The sequence below is a fragment of the Hemiscyllium ocellatum genome, chromosome 47 (assembly GCF_020745735.1).
Source record: "Hemiscyllium ocellatum isolate sHemOce1 chromosome 47, sHemOce1.pat.X.cur, whole genome shotgun sequence".
Classification (NCBI taxonomy): domain Eukaryota; kingdom Metazoa; phylum Chordata; class Chondrichthyes; order Orectolobiformes; family Hemiscylliidae; genus Hemiscyllium; species Hemiscyllium ocellatum.
The window spans coordinates 22365525-22378808 of NC_083447.1; the positions used below are offsets into that span (position 1 = coordinate 22365525).

Genomic DNA, 13284 nt, shown 5'->3' on the forward strand with positions numbered 1-13284 from the left:
AGAATGTTGCCGGGGTGGAGGATTTGAGCTATAGGGAGAGGTTAAATAGGCTGGGGCTGTTTTCCCTGGAGCATCGGAGGCTGAGGGGTGTCCTTATAGAGGTTTACAAAATTATGAGGGGCATGGATAGGGTAAATAGGCAAAGTCTTTTCCCTGGGGTCAGGGAGTCCAGAATTAGAGGGCTTAAGTTTAGGGTGAGAGGGGAAAGATAGAAAAGAGACCTACGGGGCAATATTTTCACACAGAGAGTGGTATGTGTATGGAATGAGGAGCCAAAGGAAGTGGTGGAGATGGGTACAATTGCAACATTTAAGAGGCATTTCGATGGATATGTGAAAAGGAAGGGTTTGGAGAGATATGGGCCGGGTGCTGGCAGATGGGACTAGACTGGGTTGGGATGTCTGGTCGGCATGGACGGGTTGGACCAAAGGGTCTGCTTCCATGCTGTACATCTCTACGACTCTATATGTACATATATTAGATTAGATTAGATTACTTACAGTATGGAAACAGGCCCTTCGGCCCAACAAGTCCACACCGACCCGCCGAAGCGCAATCCACCCATACCCCTACAGTTACCCCTTACCTAACACTACGGGCAATTTAGCATGGCCAATTCACCTGACCCGCACGTCTTTGGACTGTGGGAGGAAACCGGAGCACCTGCAGGAAACCCACGCAGACATGGGGAGAATGTGCAAACTCCACACAGTGAACCCGGGTCTCTGGCGCTGTGAGGCAGCAGTGCTAACCACTGTGCCACCATGCCGCCCACAAAATGTTCTTAATGTAACACTTTAGGAAGGGTGTATTGGACAGAGTGCAGAAGAAATTTATAAGAATGGTTCCAGGAATAAAACACTTTAGCTATGAGGAAAAATTGAAGAAGTGAGATTGTTTCTTCAGAGAGGAGAGGCTTTTCAAAATCATGAGGGGTCTTGACAAAGTCAATAAGGAGTAACTGTTCCCACTCATAAATGGATGAAACGGCTTTGCAAAAGAAGCAAATCCCCGACAAGACAAAGCTTTTTCACATAGTGAAATTATTAGGGTCTGAAATGCACTGCCTGGAAGTGTGGTGGAGGCAGCTTCAACTGATGTTTTCAAGAGAGCATTGAATAATTATTTAAATGGAAATAGTGTGCAGCCTTATAAGAAAAACACAGGAGATTAGCACGGAGTTAAAATGCTCAGAAAGCCAGTACAGATATGATGGGTTGAATGGTCTCCTTTTGCATGATAACAATTGTGTAAATTTATGATTTCCTCCCTGCAGTTGCGATTTGTACACGAACCGAAATGGAGGACTTTCTTCGGGAAGCGGTCTGCATGAAGGAATTTGACCATCCCAACGTTATGCGATTACTTGGTAGGGAGATTTAGAAATTTTTTGCTTGAAAATTAATGTTTTTCAACAAAATATCGGTGGATGAATTATCTGCACCAAGTTATTAATGGATATGATGTAATTTAGATCTGGCTCCAGGGTGACCAAGGATAAGAACTCAATGTTCGGGTTATTCAATTTTCAGGAAGGATAGATGGAAAGGAAAGGGAGGTAGGGTAAGGAGGAGATTAAGACAACACTGGCCTGGATGATGTCGAATTTGTGTGGGTGGAGCTGTGGAACATGAAAATGAAAAGGCATTAGTGGAAATTGTGTACAAACTACAAAACAGCAGTTGTGATGTTGGGGACTGTATCAAACAGGAAGTTAGAGATGCATGTAGTAATAATACAGTAATTATTATGGGTGACTTCGATCTACATATTGATTGAACTAACCAGACTGGTACCAATGCGATGGAGAAGATTTCCTGGAGTGTATAAGGGACAGTTTCCTTAACCAATATGTCAAGGAACCAGCTAAAGAGCAAGCCATCCTAGACTTGGCTTTCTGTAACGAGAGAGGATTAATTAGCAACATTGTGGTGCAAGATACTTTGGGGAAGAGTGACTATAATATGGTAGAATTCTTCACTAAAATGGAAAGTGACACAATTAATTCTGACACTAGGATCCTGAATGTAAAGAAAGCTAACTGACAGTATAAGGTATGCATTGGCTGGGATAAACTGACAAAGGATACTTAAGGGGTTAACAGTGAATAGGGAATGACTGACATTTAAAGAATACATGGATAAACTTCAACAACTGTCCACCCCTATCTGGTGTAAGAGTAAAGCAGGGAAGGTGGCTCAACCATGGCTAATGAGGGAAATCAGGGACAGTGTTAAAACCAAAGAGGAGGCGTGTACATTTGCCAGGAAAAGCAACAAATTAGGATTAGGATAAATTTTAAATTTAGCACAGGAGGATAAAGAGTTTAATTTGGAAAGGGAAAATAGAATATAAAAGTGAGCTCACAGAAAACGTAAAACTTGAGTACAAAAGCTTCTTTAGATATGTAAAGAGAGAAAGACCAGTGAAAACAAATGTAGTTTGTCCCTTGCAGTTAGAATCAGGTGAATTCATAATGGGAAACAAAGGGATGGCAGACCATTACTAAATTACTAAATCCAAATACTTTGGATCTGTCTTCACTAAGGAGGACACAAATAATCCTCAGGAGATGCTCGGGGACAGAAGGTCAAGCATTAAAGGGGAACTGAAGGAAATCCTTATTAGTCAGGAAATGGTATTGGGGAAGTTAATGGGATTGAAACAATGAGTTCCCAGGCGTGATGCTCTCCATCCCAACATAATTAAGGAAGTGGCCCTTAAAATGATGGATGCATTGGTGATCTTGTTCCAGCATTCTGTAGACTCTGGAAGAGTTCCAATGCACTAGACAGTAGCTAATGTAACTCCAATCTTTAAAAAAGGAGGGAGAGAGAAAATGGGGAATTACCAGCTGGTTAGCCTGACATAGATGTTGAGGAAAATGCTGGAGTCAATCATTAGGGATGTAATAACTGAGCACTTGGAAAGTAGTGACAGAATCAGCCCTAGTCAGCATGGATTCACTAAAGAGAAATCATGCTTGATAAATCTGCCGTAATTCTTTGAAGATGTGACCAGTAGTGTGGACAAGGATGAATCAGTAGATGTTGTGTATCTGGACTTTCAATAGGCTTTTGACAAGATTCCACACAAGAAATTAGTACGGAAAATTATAGCTCATGTTATCAGAGATAATGTATTGACATGGATAGAAAACTGGATGGCAGACAGGAAGTGGAGAGTTGGAATAAATGCATCCTTTCCAGAATTTCAGGCAGTAACGAGTGGGGTGCTGCATGGTTCAGTGCTGGGACCCCAGCTGTTTACAATATACATTAATGATTTGGATGAAGGAATTGAATGTTTTATCTCCAAATGTGCAGATGACACTAAACTGGATGGCAGTGTATGCTGTGAGGAAGTTGCTAAGAGGCTGCAGGGTGACTTGGACAGACTGGCTGAGTGGGCAAATACTTAGCAAATGCAACATAATTTGGATAAATGTGAGGTAATCCATTTTGCTCACAAAATCAGGAAGACAGGTTATTATCTGAATGCTGGCAGTTTCGGAAAAGGTGAGGTGCAATGAGACCTGGGTGTCATGGTGGAAGAATCACTGAAGGTTAGCATGCAGGTGCAGCATGCAATGAGGAAAGCTAATGACATGCTCTCCTTCATAGTTAGAGGATGAAGTATCGGAGTAAGGACGTCTTGCTGCAGTTTTACAGGGCCTTGGTGAGGCCACACCTTGAGTATTGTATGCAGTTTTGGCCTCCTAGTCTAAAGAAGGACATTCTTGTTATTGAGTGAGTCCAGTGAAGGTTCATCAGACTGATTTCCAGGATGGCAGGACTGACATATGAGGAAAGACTAAATTAACTGGGCTTGCACTTAGTGGAATTTAGAAGAATGAGGGGGAATCTCATCCAAACATATAAAATTCTGAAGGGACTGGACAGGCTAGATGTGGGAAGGATATTTCTGATGTTGGGCAAGTCCAAAACTAGGGGACACAGTCTAAGAATAAGGGGTAAGCCATTCAAGACCGAGACGAGGAAGACCGTCTTCACTCAGAAAGATGTAAACCTGTGGAATTCCCTCCCACAGGAAGCTATTGGGGCCAGTTCATTAGTAATATTCAAGAGGGAGCTGCATGTGAAACTTGTGGCTAAAGGTATCAAGGGGTAAGGGGGGAGGGCGCGAGTGCGATACTGAGATTGCAGGGTCAGCCATGATCGTATTGAATGGTGTGCAGGCTCGAAGGGCTGAATGGCCTACTCCTAAACCTACTTTCTATGTAAATATTTAATTTATGATTGCCAGGGAGTAGTCCCATACATAATGTGAGTCCTGATGCATTTTGACAGGATTGCATTCTGTAAATGAGGCTGTGTATCATGATGAAAATATTACAACAATGACTCAAAATTGTATTTAATTTTGCCTTGACAAGCTTGCACCATGCTATTCATCTGCAGCAGTGCTCAGAAAGCTTGTGATTTCAAATAAACCTGTTGGACTCTAACCAGGTTTTGTGAGATCTCTGATCTGGTGATAACAGGTGACTATAATGCCTGTTTGGTGATGCTAGAATAACTTGGGATGTAGAGATTTCAATTTAACATGTTATGAGGGGTGACCTTGTACAGGTTTATAAAATCATGAGGGGCATGGATAGGATAAATAGACTAGGTCTTTTCTCTGGGATGGGAAACTCCAGAACTAGAGGGAATAGATTTTGGGTGAGAAGGGAAAGATATGAAAGAGACCCAAGGGCCAACTTTCTCACACACAGGGTGGTGCATGTGCGGAAGGGACTGCCAAGGAAGTCGTGGAGGCTGGTACAATTGCAACATTGAAAAGGCACCTGGATGGGTATATGAATAGAAAGGGTTTGGAGGGATATGGACCAGGTGCTGGCAGGTGGGACTAGATTGGGGTTGAGGTATCTGGTCGGCATAGACGAGTTGGACCAAAGGGTCTGTTTCAGTGCTGTAACTATGTTGTCTGTGAGAAAGCACGTACTGACAATGCAGCAATCCCTTAGGGCTGTCAGACTAGATCATGTGGTCTTGTTTCTGCAGTGGAACCTCAGATACGGTGAGAGTAATAATTCCCTAAGCTCACTGAAGTAACTAGTACGGCCAGAATACTGTCCAGAAAGGGGATTTTGACACAGGTCACATGGTTTCAGGTAGGGCATTCAGGAAGGAGTTGCTCAGTATGGGACTTGAAATGGGCAATGGGTTGTTAAAACAAATTGGCAGTGTTCAGTCGAGCAGTCAAGCAACTTCTTCAGTACATTTGGCTCACAGTGCATCAAGTTGCAAAGCAATTCAGATGTAGGAATGTGTGGGTTCTGGAGAGGACATACCATTCATAGTTACCCAAAGAAGTTAGGGAAAGCATCAAATTTGAGGAAAACAAATGTACAAAGAGCAGCAGGAAGTTCACTTGTTGCATGTTTGATTATTACCTTTCTTTCATTACATGTCATCGTTTAAAAAATGTCATCATACCATGCTCTGTGATTTACTAAAGTAGCTACAGAGTTAATTTTTTACTGGTATAGAACTGTGGAATCCTGTATCCCTAGTAAATAGACAAAAGAATTTAACAAGCCCACAAATAGCTAGTCAAATCCACAGAGCTGGCAAACACTATCATTTGGTGCTGGGTGGAATTGTTTGTGAAGAGGATCATTCCTTTAATGACCAGATGAACTGAATTTGAGTTGAGGTTGTGTTGTGCTTCAGGAAAATGGGATGTGCCATCAAGGATTAGAGGGGAAAGTTATAAAAGGGACCTCAGGGGTAACTTTTTCTCGCAAAAGTTGGTCATGTATGGAATGAGCTGCCAGAGAATGTGGTGGAGGCTGGTACATTTACAACATTTAAAAGGCATCTGGATGGATATATGAATAGGGAGGGTTTAGAAGGATATGGGCCAAATGCTGGCAGGTGGGACTAGATTAATTTGGGATATCTAGGTGGCATGGACAAGTTGAATGAAGGGCCTGTTTCCATGTTACACATCTCTGTGACTCTCTGAATAGTGAAATTTCTAAATGAATATCTCTTGTGATTTTCCCAGGAGATGATGAATGGGAGAGGCTATTCACAGGTAAAGGGGCAACTGGAAAGTAGGAGGTCTTTAAAAATGACATAATGAGAGCCCAGTATACTTCAATTAGTGCGAAGGGAAAGACTGGTAGGTGTAGGGAATACTGGATGACTAAAGAAATTGAGGCTTCGGTCAAGAGAAAGGAGGAAGCATATGGCAAGTACTGGCAGTTGGAATTGAATGAATCCCTCGAGGAATATAAAAGCAGTCAGAGTATACTTGAGAAGGAAGTCAGGAGGGTAACAAGGACATGCGATAACTTTGACGATTCGGGTTAAGGAGAATCTGCAAATACATGAAGGACAAAAGAGTAACTCAGGAGAGAATTGGGCTCCTTAAAGATCAATAAGGTGGTCTATGGATGAAACTGCAGGAGATGGGTGAGATACTAAACGAGTATTTTGCGTAATTATTTGCTGTGGAGAAGGATATGGAAACTAGACAACTTGAAGAAATAAATACTGATATCTTGAAAAGTGTCTATTTTTCAGGGGAGGTGATGTTTGACATCTTAAAATGCATAAAGGTGGATAAACCTATGGGAGCTGATTAGGTGTATCCCAGAACTGTATGGGAAGCTAGGAAAATGATTGCCGAGCCTCTGGCTGAGATATTTGTATCAATAGCCACAGATGAGGTGCTGAAAGACTGGCATGTGGAAAATGTTATTAAGAAAGTTGGTAAGGAAACGCCAGAGAACTATAAACCTATAAACCTGATATCTGTGGTGGGTAAGCTGTTGGAGAGGATTCTGAGGGACAGGATCTATAAGTATTTGGAAAAGCACACACTGTGGCTCAGTGGTTAGCACTGCTGCCTCACAGTACCAGGGTCCTGGGTTTGATTCCAGCCTTCAGCAACTATGAGTGTGGAGTTTGAACATTCTCCCCGTATCTACGTGGGAGTCCTCCAGGTGCTGCAATTTCCTCCCACGGTCCAAAAATGTGCAGGTTAGGTGAACTGGCCATGCTAAGTTGCCCATTGTGTTCAAGGATGTGTAGACTAGGTGCATTAGTCAGGGGGAGACAGGGTAGGGGAATAGGTCTGGGTGGGTTCTACATCTTCAGAGGGTTGATGTAGACTGGTTGTGCCAAATAGTCTGTTTCCACACTGGAGGGATTCTATGATTAGGGAAAGTAAACTTGGCTTTATGCATGCGCATTCAATGGTATTACCATCACTGAATCCCACACTATCAACATCTAGGGATTATCATTGACCAAAAAAAACTCAATTGGACTCACCACATAAACACAGTAGCTGCACGAGCAGCTCAGACGCTATGAATGGTGTGACAAGTAACTCATCTCCTGACTACTCAAAACCTGCCCACCATTTACAAGGCACAAGTCAGGAGTGTGATGTAATATTCTCCACTTGCCTGGATGGGGCAGCTCCAACAACACTCAAGAAGCTTGACACCATCTGGGACAAAGCAGCCTGCTTGATTGGCACTACATCCACAAGCATCCACTCCCTCCACCAACAATGCTCAGTAGCAGCAGTGTGTACTATCTATAAGATGCATTGCAGAAATTCACCAAAGATTACCACACAGAACCTTCCAAACCCACGACCAATTCAATCTAGAAGGTCAAGGTCAGTAGATATATGGGAACACCACCATCTTCAAGTTCCCCTCCAAGCCACTCAACATTCTGACTTGGAAGTATATCGTAGTTCCTTCACTGTCGCTGGGTCAAAACCTTGGAATTTCCTCCCTAATGGCATTGTGATGGACTTCTGTGGTTTAAGGTGGCAGCTCACCACCATCTTCCCAAGAGTAACTAGGACTGGGCAATAAATGCTGGCCAGCCAGCGATGCCAACATCCCACAAATGTTTTTTTTAAAAACTCATGACTCACTAATTTGATTTCATTTTTTGATGAAGTGACAAAGAAGACTGATGAAGGCACAGCGATGGCTATTGTCTATATGAACTGCAGCAAAGTTCCACACGGTAGATTGGTTAGCAAGGTTAGATCACATTTGAATACGGACAGCTAGCCATTTGGATCCAAAACTGACTGGAAGGTAGAGACAGAGCGTGGTGGTGGAGGATTGTTTTTTGGGCTGGAAGCCAGTGACCAGCGGTGTACCACAAGGTTCGGTTGAGTCCATTGCTTTTTGTCACCTATATGAATGATTTGGATGTGAATGTAGGGCGAGTGGTTAGTCATTTTGCAGATGACATCAAGATTGGAGGTGTAGTGGACAATGATGAAGGTTACCTCTACTACAATGGGTCTTTGATTGGATAGGTTGATGAGCCAAGGAATGGCAGACGGAATTTAATTTAGATAAATGTGAGGTGCTACATTTTGGAAAGGTAAATCAGGGCAAGACTTATACACTTAATGGTAGGATCCTGGGGAGTGTTGCCAAACAAAGAGACCTTGCGGTGCAGGTTCATAGTTCCTTGAAGATGGAGTCACAGGTATATAGGGTAGTGAAGAATGTGTTTGGTACACTTGCCTTTATCGGTCAGTACGTTGAGTGTCGAAGTTGGGATGTTTTGCTGCAGCCAAACAGGACATTGGTTACAGCACTTTTGGAATTATAGTCTTCCTGTTCTGGCAAAGATGTTAAACTTGGGAAGGTTCAGAAAAGATTTACAAAGATGTTACCAGAACTAGAGGGTTTGAGCTCTGGGGAGAGGCTGAATACACCGGGGCTATTTTCCCTAAGCGTTGGAGGCTGAGGGGTGACCTTATAAAGGTTTACAAAATCATGAGGGGCATGGATAGGGTAAATAGAGAAGGTATTTTCCCTGGGATGGGAGAGGCCAGAACTAGAAGGCATAGGTGAGAGGGAAAGAATTAAAAGAGACTGGGGCAACTTTTTCACGCAGATGGTGATCTGTGAATGGAATGGGTTGCCAGAGAACGTGGTGGAGGCTGGTATAATTACAGCATTTAAAAGGCATCTTCATGGGTACATGAATAGGAAGGGTTTAGATGGAAATGGGCCAAATGCTGGCAAATGGGACTAATTTGGGATATCTGGTTAGCATGGGCGAGTTGGACTGAAGGGTTTATATCCAACCTGTACAACTCTGACTCTACAATTAAAAGTAACTATTTCTAAAAAAAGGTAAGCTTCAAAGTAGAAAAACACTGAACTCTGATGGCATACATTTTATGACAATGAGGGATATGTTTTGAAAGAAGAGACATCTTACACTTGATATGTTAACTTTGCTTTTTTCTTCACAATCCTGCTGAATTTCTCCAGAACACATTTTTTGATGTTAGCAAACACTGCTTAAAAAAAAAAGTGATTAATTCATTCACTCACCTGACGTGGGCATCAGTGGCTAGACCATCATTAATTGCCCATCCTAGTTGCTTTTGAGAAGGTGATGGTGAGCTGCTTTCTTGAACCATCACAGTCCATTTGGTGCAGGTAGCCGCACAATACTAATAGGGTTTGAGTTCCAGGATTTTCATCCAGTGACAATGAAGGAGCATCTGTCTTTAATATTTCCAGTCTGCTGTCATTTAATTTATAACATGGTTTTTCTTCTTTCCTTCTCCAAATACAGGGGTCTGTCTACAGAATCATGAGAATGAAGGCTTTCCATCACCAGTGGTCATCCTTCCATTCATGAAACATGGGGATCTCCACAGTTTCCTCCTATACTCTCGACTGGGAGAGAGCCCTGTGGTAAGTTCATGCCACAATCTCAGGCCTGTAAGACATCCACTCTTGGTAAATGATCATTGGTGCTGGTGGGTTTGATGAGAGAGCACCCAGTCTCCCCTGCTCAATTGATAGGGGTGAACAAATCTTCAAAATTCAAACAGAGACACAGTTAAGGTTGATGTTTGATGTGTTGGAAATTCAATGACAAGGGTCTGGCAAAGGGACATTATGAAATGAATCATGTGATGGCATCAACCATGGTGTCAAGAAAGCAGCTCACCACTTGTAATTAGGGACGGGCAATAAATGTTGGCCCAGGCAGTGATACTCTTATCCTGTTATGGACTGGACCAGACCAGCCTCCCTAAAAACATATGAAGAAGATAGTCTTGACTCTAAATTTTTCTTATTTTAAACATAACTGTAAGGTGTTATGTTCTGGATGCAATACAATTGGTCAAGCTGTTGAAGCAAGACATCTTTTATTCATACACTATAATTAAAATACGGAAATAATTAAAATAAAGAAAAGAATTGGCTTAACCGTAACTCCCAAAATACTTAATTTTATATATATATACATATTAACTACAACTAATTAACTGTTCTAATACAGTAACATCCCATAAGCACTCCTTTGGTAAATGAAATTCAGTAAAATAGATTGTCTGACATGCGATTCTAGCAATAGAAAGAGAATCCTAGATTTTAGCTGTAACAGAAAGAGGAACGAGAGCTTTCATATCCAGCCTCAAGACCTCAGCTCCTGCAAAAATCTTAAACTAAAACTCCTGGTTCTGTGGGAGCTTGATCCCACCCATTCAGGCTGCTTCTTTGTTCCAACTTTTTTTAAAAACTCAAGGCCTCACAAGCTGTTTGCTTTAAATGGCTTTGAGTGGACTGCTCAGTACCTCTGTCTCAACCTTTCTTTACTAAAAAAAAGGCAAATACATCTCTTAAAGCCTCTCTCAATAAATTTATGAGTTTCCTTTTCAATTTCCAGCATTCTGAATGAATGTGTCTCTTGTTACAATTGGAACACCTTGGCTTCTGATTTTCACCTACCCCACAGTACTTTGCTTTCTGATTTGTGGAGGAAACCTCAGGAGCATTCTCAGCTATCTAGTCTTTGTCTTGGCTACTTGCCTTTCTTCCACTTCATACCTTTTTTGAATTTATGTGGGTAATGGAATAAAATTTAGTTTTATGGATTATTGCTATTATTGCTACTGGTCCGCATCACGGCTTCTTTATTACAGATATTAGTGAATTTTTAAATTCCTCGAAGAACTTTTCATAAATGATTTCACCTTCATTACTTTCATCCACCCATCAAAATTACTTCGCTTAACCCTTTTGAATTCAATGTAAGTTTGTCCTGGCTGCTTCCTTCAATTGAGATTTATGCATCAAGCACTAACTCTGATGTAGCCAACATAGTTTCAGCACTGTAGGAGCGTAATCCCTGAACAGCGACAGAGACTCAGGAGAGAGGCAGGATTCAGGCACATGGCAGACTTAACTCCTATTCAAGCAATAATCGGTTTATGCAGGGAGAGGGCCAAATTTCTTCCCCAAATTTGATCTTGACGTGAGAAGCCAGCCATTCTCTTAATCTTCAGCTCAGATCAGAAGCGAAATCAATGACGTTCTAGTTTTTACAGTGAAATACAGCATTTATGTTACAATAATCACATGCAATGTGTTGACTGTGCCCTTCCCCTTATTCAATACATGCAATCCTATGATATAAGTAATCAATATTGGGCAGGCTCAGGTTCCATGATCTCATGGTGTTCAGCAGACATTGTAATCACCAGCTTCGCTCTCTTTCTATGTATTCTATTAATTTACATTCCAAGATCATTCCTTCGGACTTGTCACAGACTTGCTTTGCTCTAAGGACTGCTTGAATTCTGTTGACCCTTTTATTGCTTTGCTATCTCTTTCAAATTCCGTTACTCTTCTCATATTTTCCATTGTCCCAGTTATAAGTATAAAAAATACAAAAGACTGTTGGTTCTAACTAACTGCTATAAGATTCGGTGTTAATTCTTGTTATAAAGTTAGTTGTATGTAAAGTTTGACAGCTACTCCTGTTTTAAGCACTTTTTAACTAAAAAGTTGTGAACAAGTCATTGCATACAAGGTATGCTAAGCATGTTTTTAGAGATAAGGAAAGTGTTTCTCAAGACTAATTAAATTTCACATCTTTGTCTGTATGTTTTCCCCTAACTCTTCTATTATACTCTGGTTATAAATGTGTATCGATAATTATATCTCAGTGATTACCTGAAAAATCTTTAGCTAGAACCTATTTCTTAATATTGTGAATAGATTCAATGCAACAACTGATTACTACAAAATAATTTTAGCTGTTTTCACAGCTATACAATAATTGAGACTGACTATGTCATGGACTGAGGTTTACACCCCTTATAGTAATTGGTGCTGTTCACTTAATGGGATTAATGAGACAAGATTCTTTCATTAGTGAGGCTGGAATCAATCACATGTCGTAGTGTAGTAAACTCATGTTGATCCTTAGACAACTTGTTATTGAACTGTTGTTGATGTCTGTTTGTGTAGGGGCTCCCATTCACCCTGGAATAGCCCTATTCAAAGGTACCATGATGTTTCACTTAATGTTGGAGCAGGCTGTTTAATTCTGTCTATGCCTTATCAGCCATTTTATGTCTTTCAAATGTGGGCAGCCCTTACAGTCACTAATGCTGGAAAATTTCCTCTGCCTCAAATTTCCTGTACTTTACCTGTCAATCAACACTGCCCATTCACCTTTTGTCCAGTTAAGTTGTCAAGCCATTTCCTCAAATGACATGTTTCCATATCGCTGTCCTCAAATTTTGGTTGGGACTGTGCAAATTTAAATATTTCTTTGAACATTGAATTACATGGCTCAGATTCTCCCCACCAAACTCAGCATCTTGATGTCTAATCTTTCAATCGTGCTACTTTTAGTAACTATTCATGTTCTCTCTCATCTTTCCCTTAGCAATTTGCATTATAATTTTCTCATTTGCATTTTGGGCTTTTTTTTTATAGATTACTTACTGTGTGGAAACAGGCCCTTTGGCCCAACAAGTCCACACAGACCCACCGAAGCGCAACCCTCCCAGACCCATTCCCCTACATTTACCCCTTCACCTAACACTACGAGCAATTTGGCATGGCCAATTCATCTAACTGCACATTTTTGGACTGTGGGAGGAAACCGGAGCACCTGGAGAAAGCCCACGCAGACACGGGGAGAATGTGCAAACTCCACACAGACAGTCGTCTGAGGCAGGAATTGAACCAGGGTCTCTGGCGCTGTGAGGCAGCAGTGCTAACAACTGTGCCACCGTGCCGCTCCTTTTTTTTTCTGACCCGCTGAAGAGTAACCCACCCAGACCCATTCCCTACATTTACCCCTTCACCTAACATTAATTTAGCATGGCCAATTCACCTAACCTGCACATATTTGGATTGTGGGAGGAAACCAGAGCACCTGGAGGAAACCCACACCGACACGGGGAGAATGTGTAAACCCCACACAGACAGTTGCCTGAGGC

General features: G+C 41.7%; 1 protein-coding gene across 1 annotated transcript in view; it reads left to right on the forward strand.

Moving 5' to 3' along the window:
• LOC132836669 (tyrosine-protein kinase receptor UFO) overlaps positions 1-13284 on the forward strand; it is a 215348-nt gene that overhangs the window by 178196 nt on the left and 23868 nt on the right. Inside the window, exons 15-16 of the mRNA XM_060856058.1 lie at positions 1277-1369; positions 9612-9733. Coding sequence (XP_060712041.1) covers positions 1277-1369; positions 9612-9733 — 215 coding nt within the window. The remainder of the gene's footprint in view (positions 1-1276; positions 1370-9611; positions 9734-13284) is intronic.